Genomic DNA, 13949 nt, shown 5'->3' with positions numbered 1-13949 from the left:
TACGCATCCCAAAGCACATTTTATATGCTAAATATCTATAATTGTGTAAGAGTAAAACTTATAAAAAGTTGATATTGTGAAAGTACTTTATGAGACGAATCCAACAAGATCTCACATGATTATATTTTTCTTAATGTATAAATCATATTATATGGTCAAACAAGAGTGATGAATAGTGCAAGAAGTCCATTGTTGCAATTTTAATAGAACGGAGGAAGTATTCAACCGATAATTCAGGAAATCTCACCCAAACTGGTATCGAATTAAAATTATTTATGGAAGGTCTATAATCAGGAATCCATCTTGTGATCACCACATAATGATAAAAAATGAACCAAGGTCCACCAAACAGGGCTCTCTCATAATCGTTAATCAAGGTAAATCGAAATAGGAAAACATGTTTTCCCATATCTAGTCTCTCGGCCTCATTTAATTTTCCACATTGCTTTTGCACGGGCTTCCATAAAGGCATGCCTTACAATTATTTCAAAGCATTTGCCATTAGAGAGAGTTTCTAGGGCTCCCTTAACTTGGATAAGGTTTTCATAGAAAATTTAACCACCGGCATGGTATATGGGGGAGTAATTTCATTGTCAATCCAATTCTGAGAAATATTCGCTATGTGTTGGAAAACCATTGAGATGATCGAGCAACCGCTATCCAGAGGAGATTCAGTAAGGGAAGCCGGAACAGAGGGTTGTTGATGCATGTTTGAATCAGACATTTGAATGTCTGAATCTGAGCTATGAGGAGCCAAAATCAATTGATCAAAGCCCATCTACCCCAACATAACAATTTCATTGGAGGTTTCTGAAAGAGGATGTAGGGTATTAATCTCATGTTCTTTTGCTTCCATAATGGAAACAAACAAGGAAATTAAAGAATTAGACTATCCCCAATTTGAATCCTAGAGTCTCCACACCCCTAGGTGTGAAGAAAATCTATGATTACCAAAGAGAGGAACTCCAATCCTTAAAGAAGAAAAACTAAAGAGAAGTCAGAGAAAAAGTCTAGAGAGAGAAAAGGCTAGGACTTAAGGTTATTACAACCTCCACTCATCATTACAAAGAAATCTGTGTAGTCTAGCTGCTCTATACGATTGAACATTAAATCCAACCAACCATTAGACTCAAATTACAATGCAAAATCCCGACATCGCCTTTTAATAGGTCCTATTTTGCACATGTTTTAGGTGGGTATCTAAGCTCATTTGATTACAAAATTAGAGATCTTTGGTGCATATTTGCATTATTTGCTTAAGTTGTGCTCTACTACTCTCCGTTTGTGTGTTTTGATGAATTTCAGGTGATTTATATGCAAATGGAGTATGGTTGGCTAATATTGAGTATAATAATCATGGAGTATGAAAACATATTGCTTAAGAATATCAAATCATGTGTTTGAGACGAACTTGAGTGAAAATGAAGCAAAACGTTGATGAAATACTTGACAAATATGATACCTGTTCACTATTATGCTCATAACTTTTGATATACAAATGATAATGGAGTGATTTAAATTGCATTGGAAAGTAGACTTGAAGACCTTTCCAACGATATATTACACGCCTCAAACAAAGCTCTAGATATAAAGTTATGACTGATTTAAGATAAGTGATACGCGCAGCAGAGCAGGCACGTCCGTGCCTGGAAGACAGACTCAGCAGCGTTTTTATTTTTAGGGAGGCACGTCCGTGCCTCACACTAGGCACGTCCGTGCCTCCTGGGATCCTTGTGCGCCAAGCTTTTTGCCGACTTTCTTATCTTTTCTAGGGCTATTTATATACTAAGTGGTGTTTTATTATTCCATTAGTTTTATTCTAGCCTTTTATTTTTACGTTATTAAGAACTAGTTCTCCATTATTATTTTCTAAGTTTTTGTAATTCAAGATTAAAGATTCAAGCTTTCTACTTTCAATTTTATTCAAGATTTGGTATTTATTTTTCATCCTTTGTTATTCAATTATGTTTTCATTATTTATTATTGTTTTTGTTTCTTTAATCATGTGTGAGTAGATTCTTTAATTCAAGATCTAGTGTAGCCCTATTATTATTGATGCATGAATTAAATCTTTAAATTCTTTAACAACTTTAACAATTGAATTGCTAAATTGATTGTGATTATGCCAATGCTAGGTTAGACGTAACTATAGTATTGCGATTATTCCGTTGTTTTTATCACAGCGAGAGTTGGGTATAAACGGATTTGAGTAAATCAATTTAGGGTTTGATTCTCAACACGAGAGTAGTTGTGTTTGATAATTGGGAAGTGAGAGTAACGTGTTTAATGTCTTTAATATGCATGATACCATGAGAATAGGATTGATTGTATGTTAGGGAAGCCATTGATACTCGAGAGAGATCCTTGGTAATTATTAGGGTTTACTTTTCCCCGTTCGATTGAAATCGTATGTTAAAGGTAGAATTACAATTGCATCGATAATAATTGTGGTGAAACTAGATCTTGGATGTTTTAAGTACTTGATTTAATCATCTTATTTAGTTTATTTTCGAATTCTTCTCATACTTAGTTCCGTAGATAATTGATTATAATTGATCCTTGCTTAGTAGAAATTCGAGTCTATTTAATTATTTTTGAACCTTAGTCTCTTAGGATACGACCCTTACTTGCCAGTCTACATTAGTATTGGTCTGTTAGGTTATTTTTGATAGGTACGCGACACGCCTACCACCTTTGTATCTCTCCACCTCCGTTACCTACTCTTTCTCCAAAGGAAACAATATCATTAAAATGTCCACTGAAGAGCCACGAACGTCAAAACTTGTTCCCAGCTTCATTAAAGGCCTCCTATAGTTCCCTTTTTCTTCTCGAATGTGGACTAGCATAAATTGCTGAAAAAATCCATGGTTCCTCACCCAACATAGACACATGAATAGTGATATGTTGTGAATTCGAATCAAGCACATTAACTCAAATTTCCTTAGCCTTTTTGCGCATTCTCTCCACTGAGATATGTTTCAACCAAAGCAAAAATAGTAGGTTTATTAATTCTAATGACTTCTTTAAGCATAGATAGAAAACTCGGGCTCCCAGCCAACATATCACTTTAATCATAACTTTCAAGTCACTTTAATCAAACTCGGGCTCCCAGCCCCTTGTACATTTCAAGTCATAACTTTAATCAACGTATTAAACGTATCTATGATGGGATTACGATCTAGTACACGAAGTGAATCCTAGGCAGAATCTCCATGAACATATCTTGCAGATCATTCATGGGGTGAACCAACTCCATCGGAACTGAACCAACCAATCAATCAATCAAAGTCTTAATCCCATACGAGGGGTCGGCTACATGAATCAAATTTGATCATTCCGCGTGGTCATCCACAAAAATCTTCCTCCTCCAACCCTTACGATCCAAAACCTCATCCTCATGCAAGTCTATATACTTCATATCCTTCCTAACTCCTTCCAACCTCTTCGTACCAGTGCACCCCGACGATTTTCCCTTAGTTTGTCTGTAATGCCTGCCACACCTACTTTCTTGTGAATAACCTCATTCCTGATTCTATCCCTTAAGGTGTTCCCACACATCCACCTTAACATGCACATTTATGTAACTTCCATCTTTTTAATGTGCTCCGTTGAAGCCCAAGGAATGCTTTTGTGGTCGCTCTCCATTAAAGCCAATCTGACTTAATCCTCCGGGCCACGTCTTCATCAATGTCACCATTTTTCTGGATGATCGATCCAAGATACTTTAAACATTCACTCATGGTCAATTCCTTTCCATCTAGTCTTACCATTTCATCGTTTGTCCTCTGAGTACCAAAGCGACATAACGACTTATCTTAAACCCTCTAGATTCCAACCTTTGCCTCCATTGCTCCAACTTGGCATTAACCCCATCTTTATTTTCATCCACTAAAATGATATCATCCGCAAACAACATACACCATGGAACCTCATCTTGAATTGGTCTAGTTACTTCATCTAGAACCGTTGCAAAAAGAAAAGGGCTTAATGCAGACCCTTGATGCAATGCAATTGTAATAGGGAAATCTTTTGTCAACCCTCCACATGTCCTCACTCACATTTGTTGACACATCCCGATACATATCCTTAACCAGATCCACGTACCTTCGTTGGATACCTTTATTCAACATTGCCCACCAAAGTACCTCTCTTGGCACCTTGTCATATGCCTTCTCTAAATTATAAAGACCATATGAAGATCCTTCTTCTTTACCCGAATAAGATCCATCATTTATTTTATCAAATGGATTGCTTCCATAGTAGATCTCCCAGGCATAAAACCAAATTGGTTTGTGCATGCCCTCAACCTATATTCAAGCACTCATTCCCACAACTTCATAGTGTGGCTCATAAGCTTGATCCATCGGTAGTTAGAATAATCTTGAGCGTCTCCTTTGTTTTTATAAACAGGGACCAAGGTGCTCTTCCTCCAATCTTGCGGGATCCTCGTAGCCCTCCATATTTTGTTAAAGAGGCTTGTTAACCAATCAATACCAATCTTACCCAAACACTTCTACACCTCTATCAGTATACCATGAGGGTCAATCACCTTCTTAGGCTTCATCTTCTTCATTGCAATCTCCACCTCTACTCTTCTAATCCTCCGCTCATATTCCATGTCAATTTCTTCGTCACTATCTCCGTCACAGCTCCATTACTTCCATTAAACAATTCATCGAAGTACCCCTTCCACCTATCCTTGATGTCCTCATGTACTAGGACAATTTGGTTCTTATCTTTGACATACTTTACCATGCCAATCCATCCTTCATTGCCTCTTGTCTTCTCTTTGCCATCTTATATATGATCTTTTCTCCTTCCTTGGAGTCAAGTTTTTCATAAACCTCCTTATAAGACTTTTCTTTCGCTTGTCGAACATCTACCTTTGCCTTACTCTTAGCCTCCTTATACGCTGCAAAGGTTTCATCACTCCTACATTTTTCCAAGGCTCGATAACATTCCTTTTTTTTTGCTTAATTACTGCTTTCACCTCTTCATTCCACCACAAAGTATCTCTCTGCATCGAAGTTCTTCCCCTTTATTCCCCTAAGACCTCTTTGGCCACTATGAGGAAACATTTCTTCATTCATAACCAAGTCATGTTCGGGTCCACCTCTCCATCCCAATCCGCCTCCTTATTACCTTTTCTGTAAAGACCTTAGCATTTGCATCCCTTAGAGTCCACCATCTTATCCTTGGCTCCTCGTCTTCCTTTTTTCTTCGCCTTCTCTTTCAAACGAATAGTCATAACCAAAAGCCGGTGTTGGGTGATCACACTCTCTCCTGGGATGACCTTGTAGTTTAAGCAACTTTGCCTATTCGTGCTGTTGCATTTGCTCCACTCCGGAAAGTTATCAAGTGTGAATCCCTCTTCTTAAACCAAGTATTAGCCAAAATTAAATCATATGAGTGGGCAAAATTCGTAATAGCTTCACTTCCTCCGTCCTTGTGCCCATACCCAAAACCTCCATGAACACTCTCGTAGCCATCTCGGCTCGTCCCTACATGCCCATTTAAATCACCTCCAATATATAATTTCTCTGTGTGGTGGACACCTCGTCTAAATCCTCCCAAAATTGTCGTTTTCTCTTCTGCATCCAAACCAACTTGGGGAGTATAAGCACTAAAACATTCACAATCTCCTTGCCACATAGCAACTTCACCCTTATCAACCTATCATTCTTCCGAAAGACCTCGATTACCTCTTTCAACAACCTCTCATCAAGAATCACACCAACTCCGTTCCTAGCTCCACCATTCCTAGTCCTGTGGCTCGTTTCTTGACCAACGTGCCACACCTTATACCCCAAAACCAAGCCTTGAGCTCCTTGTAAGAGACCCCACATTCCAAGAACCAATCCGCAAACTAAAGTCCTTTCTCCCACGTAGGGGTGAAAGTAATCGGATTGGAATAAGCAATTTAGTTCGTATCGGATTGGAAAAATTACAAAATATGGATTATGGATTGGATTCGGTTTTGGGTTTTTATAAAAATCGAAAATCGAATAAGAAACCAAATTTCCGGCCCAAAAGAGCATAAGCCCAGTTCATCCCTTAGCCAGGCTTCCTACTACCCTTTATATATAAGCTAAAAAAAACCCTAAATACCTTTCTTTCTCCTCTCTTTCACTCCGCCTCTTTCATTCCCCTTTCTTAGTTTCTTTCTCTCTCCTTTTGTTCTTAGATCCCTTTGTTTTCCCCTTTTCTCACGCTCAAAATTTTCAACTAATAATCCTCTTTCTGTATCTTACAAGTTTAGCCCATTTTTTCTTTGACTTCTTTTTCAACCGCAACTTTCTCAAAGACAGCCATGACAACCGCTACAGCAACTGGTTGCCGGCAAGGGTTTTTTTCAAGAATGTTTTGAAGAAATCGCGGGGGAAATGCTTCAAAGTTGTTGATTTTAATTAATTGTGTTATAATTTATAATTTAACCTTTTTTATTTTGTTTATAATGTATTTTATTTTTCTGGGTAATGGGTTGCTGGATCTGAAATTCTATCTAAATTCATGGTTAGTTTGATGTAATTGCTTGTAAATATTAAATGTGAGACTGTATAAGGGTAAATTTTAAGCCTTGTTAAGTTAATTTATAATTTGTAATTAAATTCGTATGAAATTGCAATAATTTTAATAAAAAAATCACAGATCTACAAAAGTAGCCCAAAATTATTTCGGTTTCTGGATTGGATTCGGATTTTGGGTTGAAAATTCAGTTCGGTTTGGATTGGACTAAAGTTCTATTCGGTTTGGTGTATAATCCAAACCGAAATCCGAACTCTCACCCCTACTCCCACGCTCCCACATACCACGCGCACTCGTACCATGCTCCCTCTGTCCCCACTTATGAACTTTAGTGGCAAGAAAATATATTCTAAAGAACACCTTGATTTTTTGCAGGTTGAGGTTGGCGTTCGTGTGCTGGTGAGCCCTAGACCGGAGCACCTACCAGAGCTTGTTCGGTCGTTTGGACACCACTACCAGGGAATCATTTGTTTAAAAATGATTCTCGCTACTTGTAGTTCGTTGATTGCTGGTTATGCAATCAATGAACTACTATCTCACCCAGAGGTATGTTGTAAATTTAAGTTTTTGTATCACTAGTTTTTGTAAGTTTTTATATATAATTAAAAATGTAGTTAACTATTAATTTGTTCGACTTACAGGCTTTCAGGAGAGACTTGTTGGCTCAGCTGGCTATGAAAGCCAGTGAGTTCTACTTGGTGGTTGATGATGTTTCCATCATCAAGGCTAAGGTGAGAAAATAAAAAATAAAAAAGTTATATGAGTTAAGAGTTGTAGCTTCTAAATCTCAATTAGTTAAATATTCCAACATCCAAGTCAAATAATGTTGTTCTATGCTTTTGAATAAATTTTTGTTGTATCTTAGAGTGTTCCCGCACATCAATCTTAACATATGTATTTCTGCAACCTCTATCTTTTTAATGTGATCCTTTCTGTAACATTCTATATCATAAAGCAAAAGCAACACTGATAACACTGATGACAGTCTTATAGAATTTAACTCCTGTGGCCGCTCTCCTTGTAAGCCACCCGACTTAATCTTGTGGGTCATTTCTCGATCCATGTCACCCATTCTTTTGGATGGTTAACCCTAGATATTTAAGACACCCACTCATGGTCAAATCCTTTCATCTTAACTCACTACATCATCGCTTGTTCCCCTCTGTCAGCCAAAGCGACATACCAAGTATTTAGTTTTACCCCGACTTAGCTTCAGTGGCGGATCCAGGATTTCCGAGATAGTGTGTCACCATCAATTATTGATCATTTGTGAAAGTACAATTTTTTTTCCATGTCTTGTTCATAATTAATTTCAATCCAAAAATTTTATATATATATATATATTTCACCAAATTGATTTCAATCCAAAAATAGGACACAAAAATTCATACCACAACCAAATACAGTACTTAAGAATTCAATTTTACAAGTCGAAAATATTACAAATAACATGTTATAAACAAATGGTACAATAAAATTATTATATTGAATTAACTTTATGATTTTTTAGTTAATTGATAAGCTTTATGGGGAAATATTAAAATTGGTTGTACAAATATAAGATATAAAAAGGGAAAAAAAATTATTAAAAAATTATACAAAAAAAAGTGAGATAACTTAAGAGACCAGTTATTAAATATAATTGGTCTCTTTAATGAAAAAAAAAGTAGCGCAAAAAAATTGCGAAATGCAATAGCAGCATCAAAGAGACCTCTTATATAAATAACAGGTCTCTTTAATATTTTAAAAAACCCACAGCAAGTCTTTTGTAGCAATAACAGCATTAAAGAGATCGCCTATCTTAATAAGAGGTCTCTTTAATATTGTTTGTTGTTACCAATAGCAGCATCAAAGAGACCACCTATCTATAATAAGGGGTCTCTTTGATATTTTATTTTAAAAAAAAATACTGTGTCACGGGACCCACTATGACTAAAGGTAGGTCCGCCCCTTCTTAGCTTAAACCCTCTAAATTCCAACCTTTGCTTCTATTGTTCTAATTTAGCATTAACCCCATCTTTAGTTTCATCCACCAAAACGATATCATCTGCAAACAACATACACCACGGGACCTCATCTTGAATTGGCTTTTCGTCTACAACCGTTACAAAAAGAAAAAGTGCTTAGCGGAAACCCTTGATGCAATTCAATTGTAATAGAAAAATCTTTTGTCAACCCACCACATGTCCTTATTCCAATCTTTTGTTGTTACACATCCTAACACATATCTTTAACCAGATCCATATACCTTTGTGGGATACCTTTCTTTAACATTGCCCACCAGAGTACCTTTCTTGGCACCTTGTTATAAGCCTTTTCTAAATCAATAAAAACCTTATGGGGATCCTTCCTCTTTACCCTGTAAAACTCCATCATTTGTCTTATCAAATGGATTGCTTCCATAGTAGATCTCCCGGGCATAAAACCAAATTGGTTATCCAAAATGCTTGTGCATGCCCTCAACCTATGTTCTATCACCCTTTCCCACAACTTTGTAGTGTGGTTCATAAGCTTGATCTCTCGATAGTTAGATAGTTAGAACAATCTTGAGTCTCCTTTGTCTTTATAGACCAGGACCAATGTGCTCTTCCTCTAATTTTGCGGGATTCTTGTAGCCCTCCATATCGTAACCCTCCTCTTTCATCCAGGCTAGGAAACTCATTGGCGGAGTTCTTAGGTGCATATAATAAACAATTAAAAAATTCTGAATCACGGGTGCGCCTATGTGAGCCTATAGACGTGCCTTAGGCGCCCTTTTTCAAACACCGATACTAATTTGATTACCGTGTATCGACCTACCCTTGCATTTTGTTTGTTGTTAAGTCGATTAATTTGTTCATTTTAAGTCTCGAGTCTTGTTATTTGGATACCGATTAATCTTTCGGGATCATGATTACTTTAGTTTGTTATGATATTTTAGTGGTTAATGTTTTGTGTAATATTATCATATATTGAGATGGTTCTAATTTTTAGTAGTTTACCTCTGCTTACTTTCATAATTTAAAGATTTGCTGGTTATAAAAGGTATTCTTTTTTTTTTTTTTTTTCATTGTGTTTTGTTTTTGCAGTTTGCTGGAAATGCCAGTCCATCCTCTTCTGAGCCTAGTACTCTGTCACTTCTTCCCGCCTTCAAAATTGGTACTTTATTTACTTCCTTTCTCATTATAATTTGCATATTTGAAATTACAGTCATGTTGTTGGAGTACTGATTTTCTTTTGAAATTACAGTTGCTTTATTTTTTTTCATCATGTAATATACAGTGACTACTCATATAGTCATATTCTCGTATGCTTTTGTGAAAAATAGAGCGGCAATCTGATAATACGTTTTCTGATGAGGTCTGTTGTGTTTTACATTTGACAGGTTACGCCAAACTTATATGGTAATCTTGTGTCTAATGTTGCTGCTGGTATTGCTGGAGGAACTGGGGTCATGCCAGGAGGTATTGTCCTTTAACCTTTGCAACCTCACTCTTTTTCAGTTTCCTTTTGTTCATTAAATGTGCGTGTCATAAGAACTCTTAAATTTATATTGGCCTGTGCCATATACGAAGTATATGCTTTTTGGTCCTGTTTTATTTAACTTATCACAAAAAAAAAAAAAAAAAAAAAAAAAAAATCACTAAAAATCAGTTTGAATCTTAAATACTGAGTGAAGCTAATTGCTCATGATAAAACACCTTTTTTAATGGATCAGCCCAAAAAAAAAAAAAAATTGTAAAAACCAGTTTTAATTGGCAAAAATCAGTATAATAGAGGGCAGGGCTTTTGTTATGGCAGCTGAATATGATCATATCCCACTTTGGGTATCTAACTATCATTTGTATGTTGTAACTTTGAACATTTAGCATAGTTACTGTAGTGAAATTTATATGAGTGGAATTATTGATCTTAGATCAAAGCATACTCATTGATTTAGAAGCCTGTCATAATTATTGAGCATCTAATAAGCTGGATGAACTTTAGGTAATGTCGGTCCTGAGCATGCTGTATTCGAGCAAGGTGCTTCAGCTGGAAATGTTGGGAAGCTGGAATTGGTGGAGCAAAAGAAGGCAAATCCTGTTGCTCTGCTTCTCTCTTCAGCCATGATGTTGAGGCACCTTCAGTTCCCTTCGTTTGCAGATCGATTAGAGACTGCTGTGCAGCATGTAATCGAAGAGGGCAAGTACCGAACCAAGGATCTTGGTGGTAATAGTACTACTCAACAAGTTGTTGATGCCGTTTTAGCCAATCTGGATTGATGATCTACTGACATTTCCTTACCATACTGCACATTGTTTCGGTCGTTTCCTTGCAACATAACAAGTGATTCTTTTCGGGGAGATAATTCTCTCCTTGGCAGAGTTCCCTTTTTGAAACTTTTTTGGGTATGGGAAATTTTTTTTAACTTTCCTTTATCAGCTACTGAAGTTTTGCGTTCTCTTAGAATTGAGGATTCATTAATACCAAATCTTTGTTACGATTACACTGAAACTACTTCAGTAATAAATTTTGATTTTCAGTCTTTATTTTAAAGATCAATTGCAAAAAACTAAAGGGTCAAGCTAGAACTCTTTTTCCTCAACAGATAATCTGTTTGTTGTGTAAAAGTGGTGGTAGTTTTTAGTATTATTGATAAAACTAGGTGGTAAAATACAATAAAAAAAAACTTGAGGTGGTATTGTACAAAATGACAACAATAGATAATGGTATTTTTCAAATTTTCCTAAAATTATAATTCGGGACAATACCTGTCGGATTCATTGTCTTTCATTTAATTTCTTACTAGTTTAGATCCCGTGCCATGCACGGTTATTGTTAAAGCTATCATATCATTAATCATTTTGACTTAACAAAACATCTTATATCAATCACTAATTATAGTTTTATGAAGATTATTATATACGGTACACTAAGGTGCAAAAGTATTTCTTGGTCATTAATAATTAAATGAACAATATTTATCAAAATACGCAAAAGATAATCTTGAGTACACATTACACCCAAATAATATAAGAATTTCTATCACTTTTCTTGATTTGACTTTTGCACAATTTACGTACATCACATTGACCAACGTTTGTTATAATCATATCAATGTATAGTTTTCGAACATTTGTAAAAAATAGAGGGAGTATAATCTTCACATTTCAAAGGTTATTTTACACAGTAAATAAAAGAAGTTGACTCAAAAAAAAAAAAAGAGTAATATCCTGAATTCCTGACACATTAGCTATATTATCGACGACAATAATTTTTATTGTAATGTACTCCGTAGCTCAGGTTGGATTATTTAAAGAATAACAACAGAGTTTGAAGATTGATCTAACCGACTAAAGGTTTGCTTATTTTCGGCAATTGTTTAATACAAATTTTATTTATATCCATATAGCAAACCCATGGAAAGGATTAATATTGCAGTAAAAACAATATTAATCTAAAAATACCTTAATAAAAAGAATATATTTATAATTTTCAAATTTTTATTAATATAAGATGTACTATTTTCCCATCTATGTGATCTTTTTCTAATATAGATCTACTATATTTTTTCATATAGGGAAAAAAAAAATCATATCAATAATAATATAGTACAACATGTCACAAAATTTGTCTAAAATTTGATCACAAAGTACCTTTTTATTTATAATTGTCATTATTGTATGTTAAAAGAAACGGAGTATATTAAATCTTTATTTTAAGTAATTACTATTTATTTTTTTTAATGGAAGTAATTACTATATTGATGAATTGAAGATAGTTATTATGTGAGTAAAAGATCTATTTAAAATTTTTTTTTAAAATAATTAAATTAAGGACACATCAGAAAATGACACGTGTCATTGCTGGTGTGTCTTTTAGTATATAGTATTGATTTCTTTAATTTCTTTATCTGATAAAAGGGGTTACTGAGTGCATCAGTTATACCCACGCATAAAATAGCATGTAATGACTAATGAGGAACACGAGAATTAAAAACAGCAGAACCAAAGTTGATATAACAACAAATCAAATTTCAAACCACACATAAACAAGGAACGAAATCATCTTCAGACTTTAATTACAAAATGCATTTGCATAACATACCCTTATATGAAGTAACAAACAGCACCAAAACCTAAGTCGATATAACAAGAAATCAAAGTTCAAACCACACACAAACAAGGAGATCATCTTCAGACTTCAGTTATAGAATGCATTTGCATCTTCAGACCAAGAGTTTCTAAGAACTCTGACCGATTGCTATAGTATGACATTTAGCTCATTTGAAATCCATGCTGCCAAATCTTATTAGTTAAGGCTACATGGTATGTCTCTATCTCACCTTTGAAAATTTCAGTTGAGTCTTGAAAGATAAACTCCCTATTCCCCTCCACACATTCTCGCTGTCACTGGTGTACAAGGTTCAGCACCATCAAATCACCTAAGTAAAATAGAACAAGTTCAAGCTGCAATTACCTTTGTAACTTGTAGGGAGACTGCTTTTGGTGACGGTCAATTAGCAATTTCATGTTAATAGATTCTGAAAATGGAGTGTGAGTGGATTACATCTAGCATCCCCTTACAGTCTTAAATTGCTTTGAAAGTTTTTGGTGGTGTATTTGTTGCAAAACAGTAAATTAAGAAATTTGTTTTCTTTATTCTACACATGATGCATTGATACTTAAGCTATCTTCAATCTTAGTGACTACTCTGTATTGTTCCTGTTCTTTCATAAAAAGGAAAAGATGATATTTTTTCAGGCTATTTAACAACTTATTCTACCTATTTTGTACGAGTAATTTCGGTTTTAGTTTTGTCATAAATCATTAACTCTAAACACTTGGGTGATGCTTTAGTGGATCTTAATCCCAAGTTTATTATCATTTCCGTGTTCTAAACCCATACCTTATACCTAAATTTCTTGAACCAAACAGCCCCTAAAAGATCTTGAGAAAAAACATGGACCCCTCCATAGTGAGTGGTGACCTCCAATCCATGAAAAATAACTATGACAGATCCATCCTATCTTCAATTATTGTACCATAGACATCCCTACACACCACCTTTTTTCACTCTTTCTATCTCTCTTCCTTGTACCTTTATATTTTTTTCAATAGTCGTGACTTGTGAGACATTGTTGTTTTATTGCACTAACATTCCATTTACTAAATTAAAATTCCTCATTCTTGTATATTCTTTTATTTTTAATAAAGTAAAAAAAAAAAGATAAAATATTAAAAAATCTATTTTTAATAGAGTAAGGAAAAAAAACATTAAAAAATCCTCTACATGAGGAGAATTGCTAATGCACCATATACTTGTATAGTGGGTGCCCTAATTTATTCATCATTTTTAAAATTCCCGCGAGACATGAATTCTCCCTCCAATTTATGCAAAATGAACACCATTAAAACCAGGAACTATCAAAAGTTCCAATTTTTTTTTTCCAGCAAATTGTAACC

The 13949-nt window shown here is 35.0% G+C and overlaps 1 protein-coding gene across 2 annotated transcripts; it reads left to right on the top strand.

Moving 5' to 3' along the window:
- The first annotated feature begins 5965 nt into the window (after window positions 1-5965).
- LOC110740096 (isocitrate dehydrogenase [NAD] regulatory subunit 3, mitochondrial-like) lies at window positions 5966-11040 on the top strand. 2 transcript variants are annotated; one of them, XM_021920594.1, is made up of 6 exons: window positions 5966-6393; window positions 6901-7071; window positions 7167-7256; window positions 9594-9663; window positions 9890-9968; window positions 10492-11040. In XM_021920594.1, exons 3-6 carry the CDS (start codon window positions 7231-7233, stop codon window positions 10764-10766), a joined length of 450 nt encoding a protein of 149 aa, XP_021776286.1. In that variant the 5' UTR covers window positions 5966-6393; window positions 6901-7071; window positions 7167-7230; the 3' UTR covers window positions 10767-11040. The 2 variants fall into 2 exon arrangements, with proteins under 2 accessions (XP_021776286.1, XP_021776285.1); XM_021920593.1 differs by having other exon boundaries at window positions 5966-7071.
- The last annotated feature ends 2909 nt before the right edge of the window (window positions 11041-13949 follow it).

Source organism: Chenopodium quinoa, unplaced genomic scaffold (assembly GCF_001683475.1).
Source record: "Chenopodium quinoa cultivar QQ74 unplaced genomic scaffold, ASM168347v1, whole genome shotgun sequence".
Taxonomy (NCBI): domain Eukaryota; kingdom Viridiplantae; phylum Streptophyta; class Magnoliopsida; order Caryophyllales; family Amaranthaceae; genus Chenopodium; species Chenopodium quinoa.
Note: the sequence above shows the minus strand (reverse complement) of the source record. Positions and strands in the feature narration are given on the sequence as shown.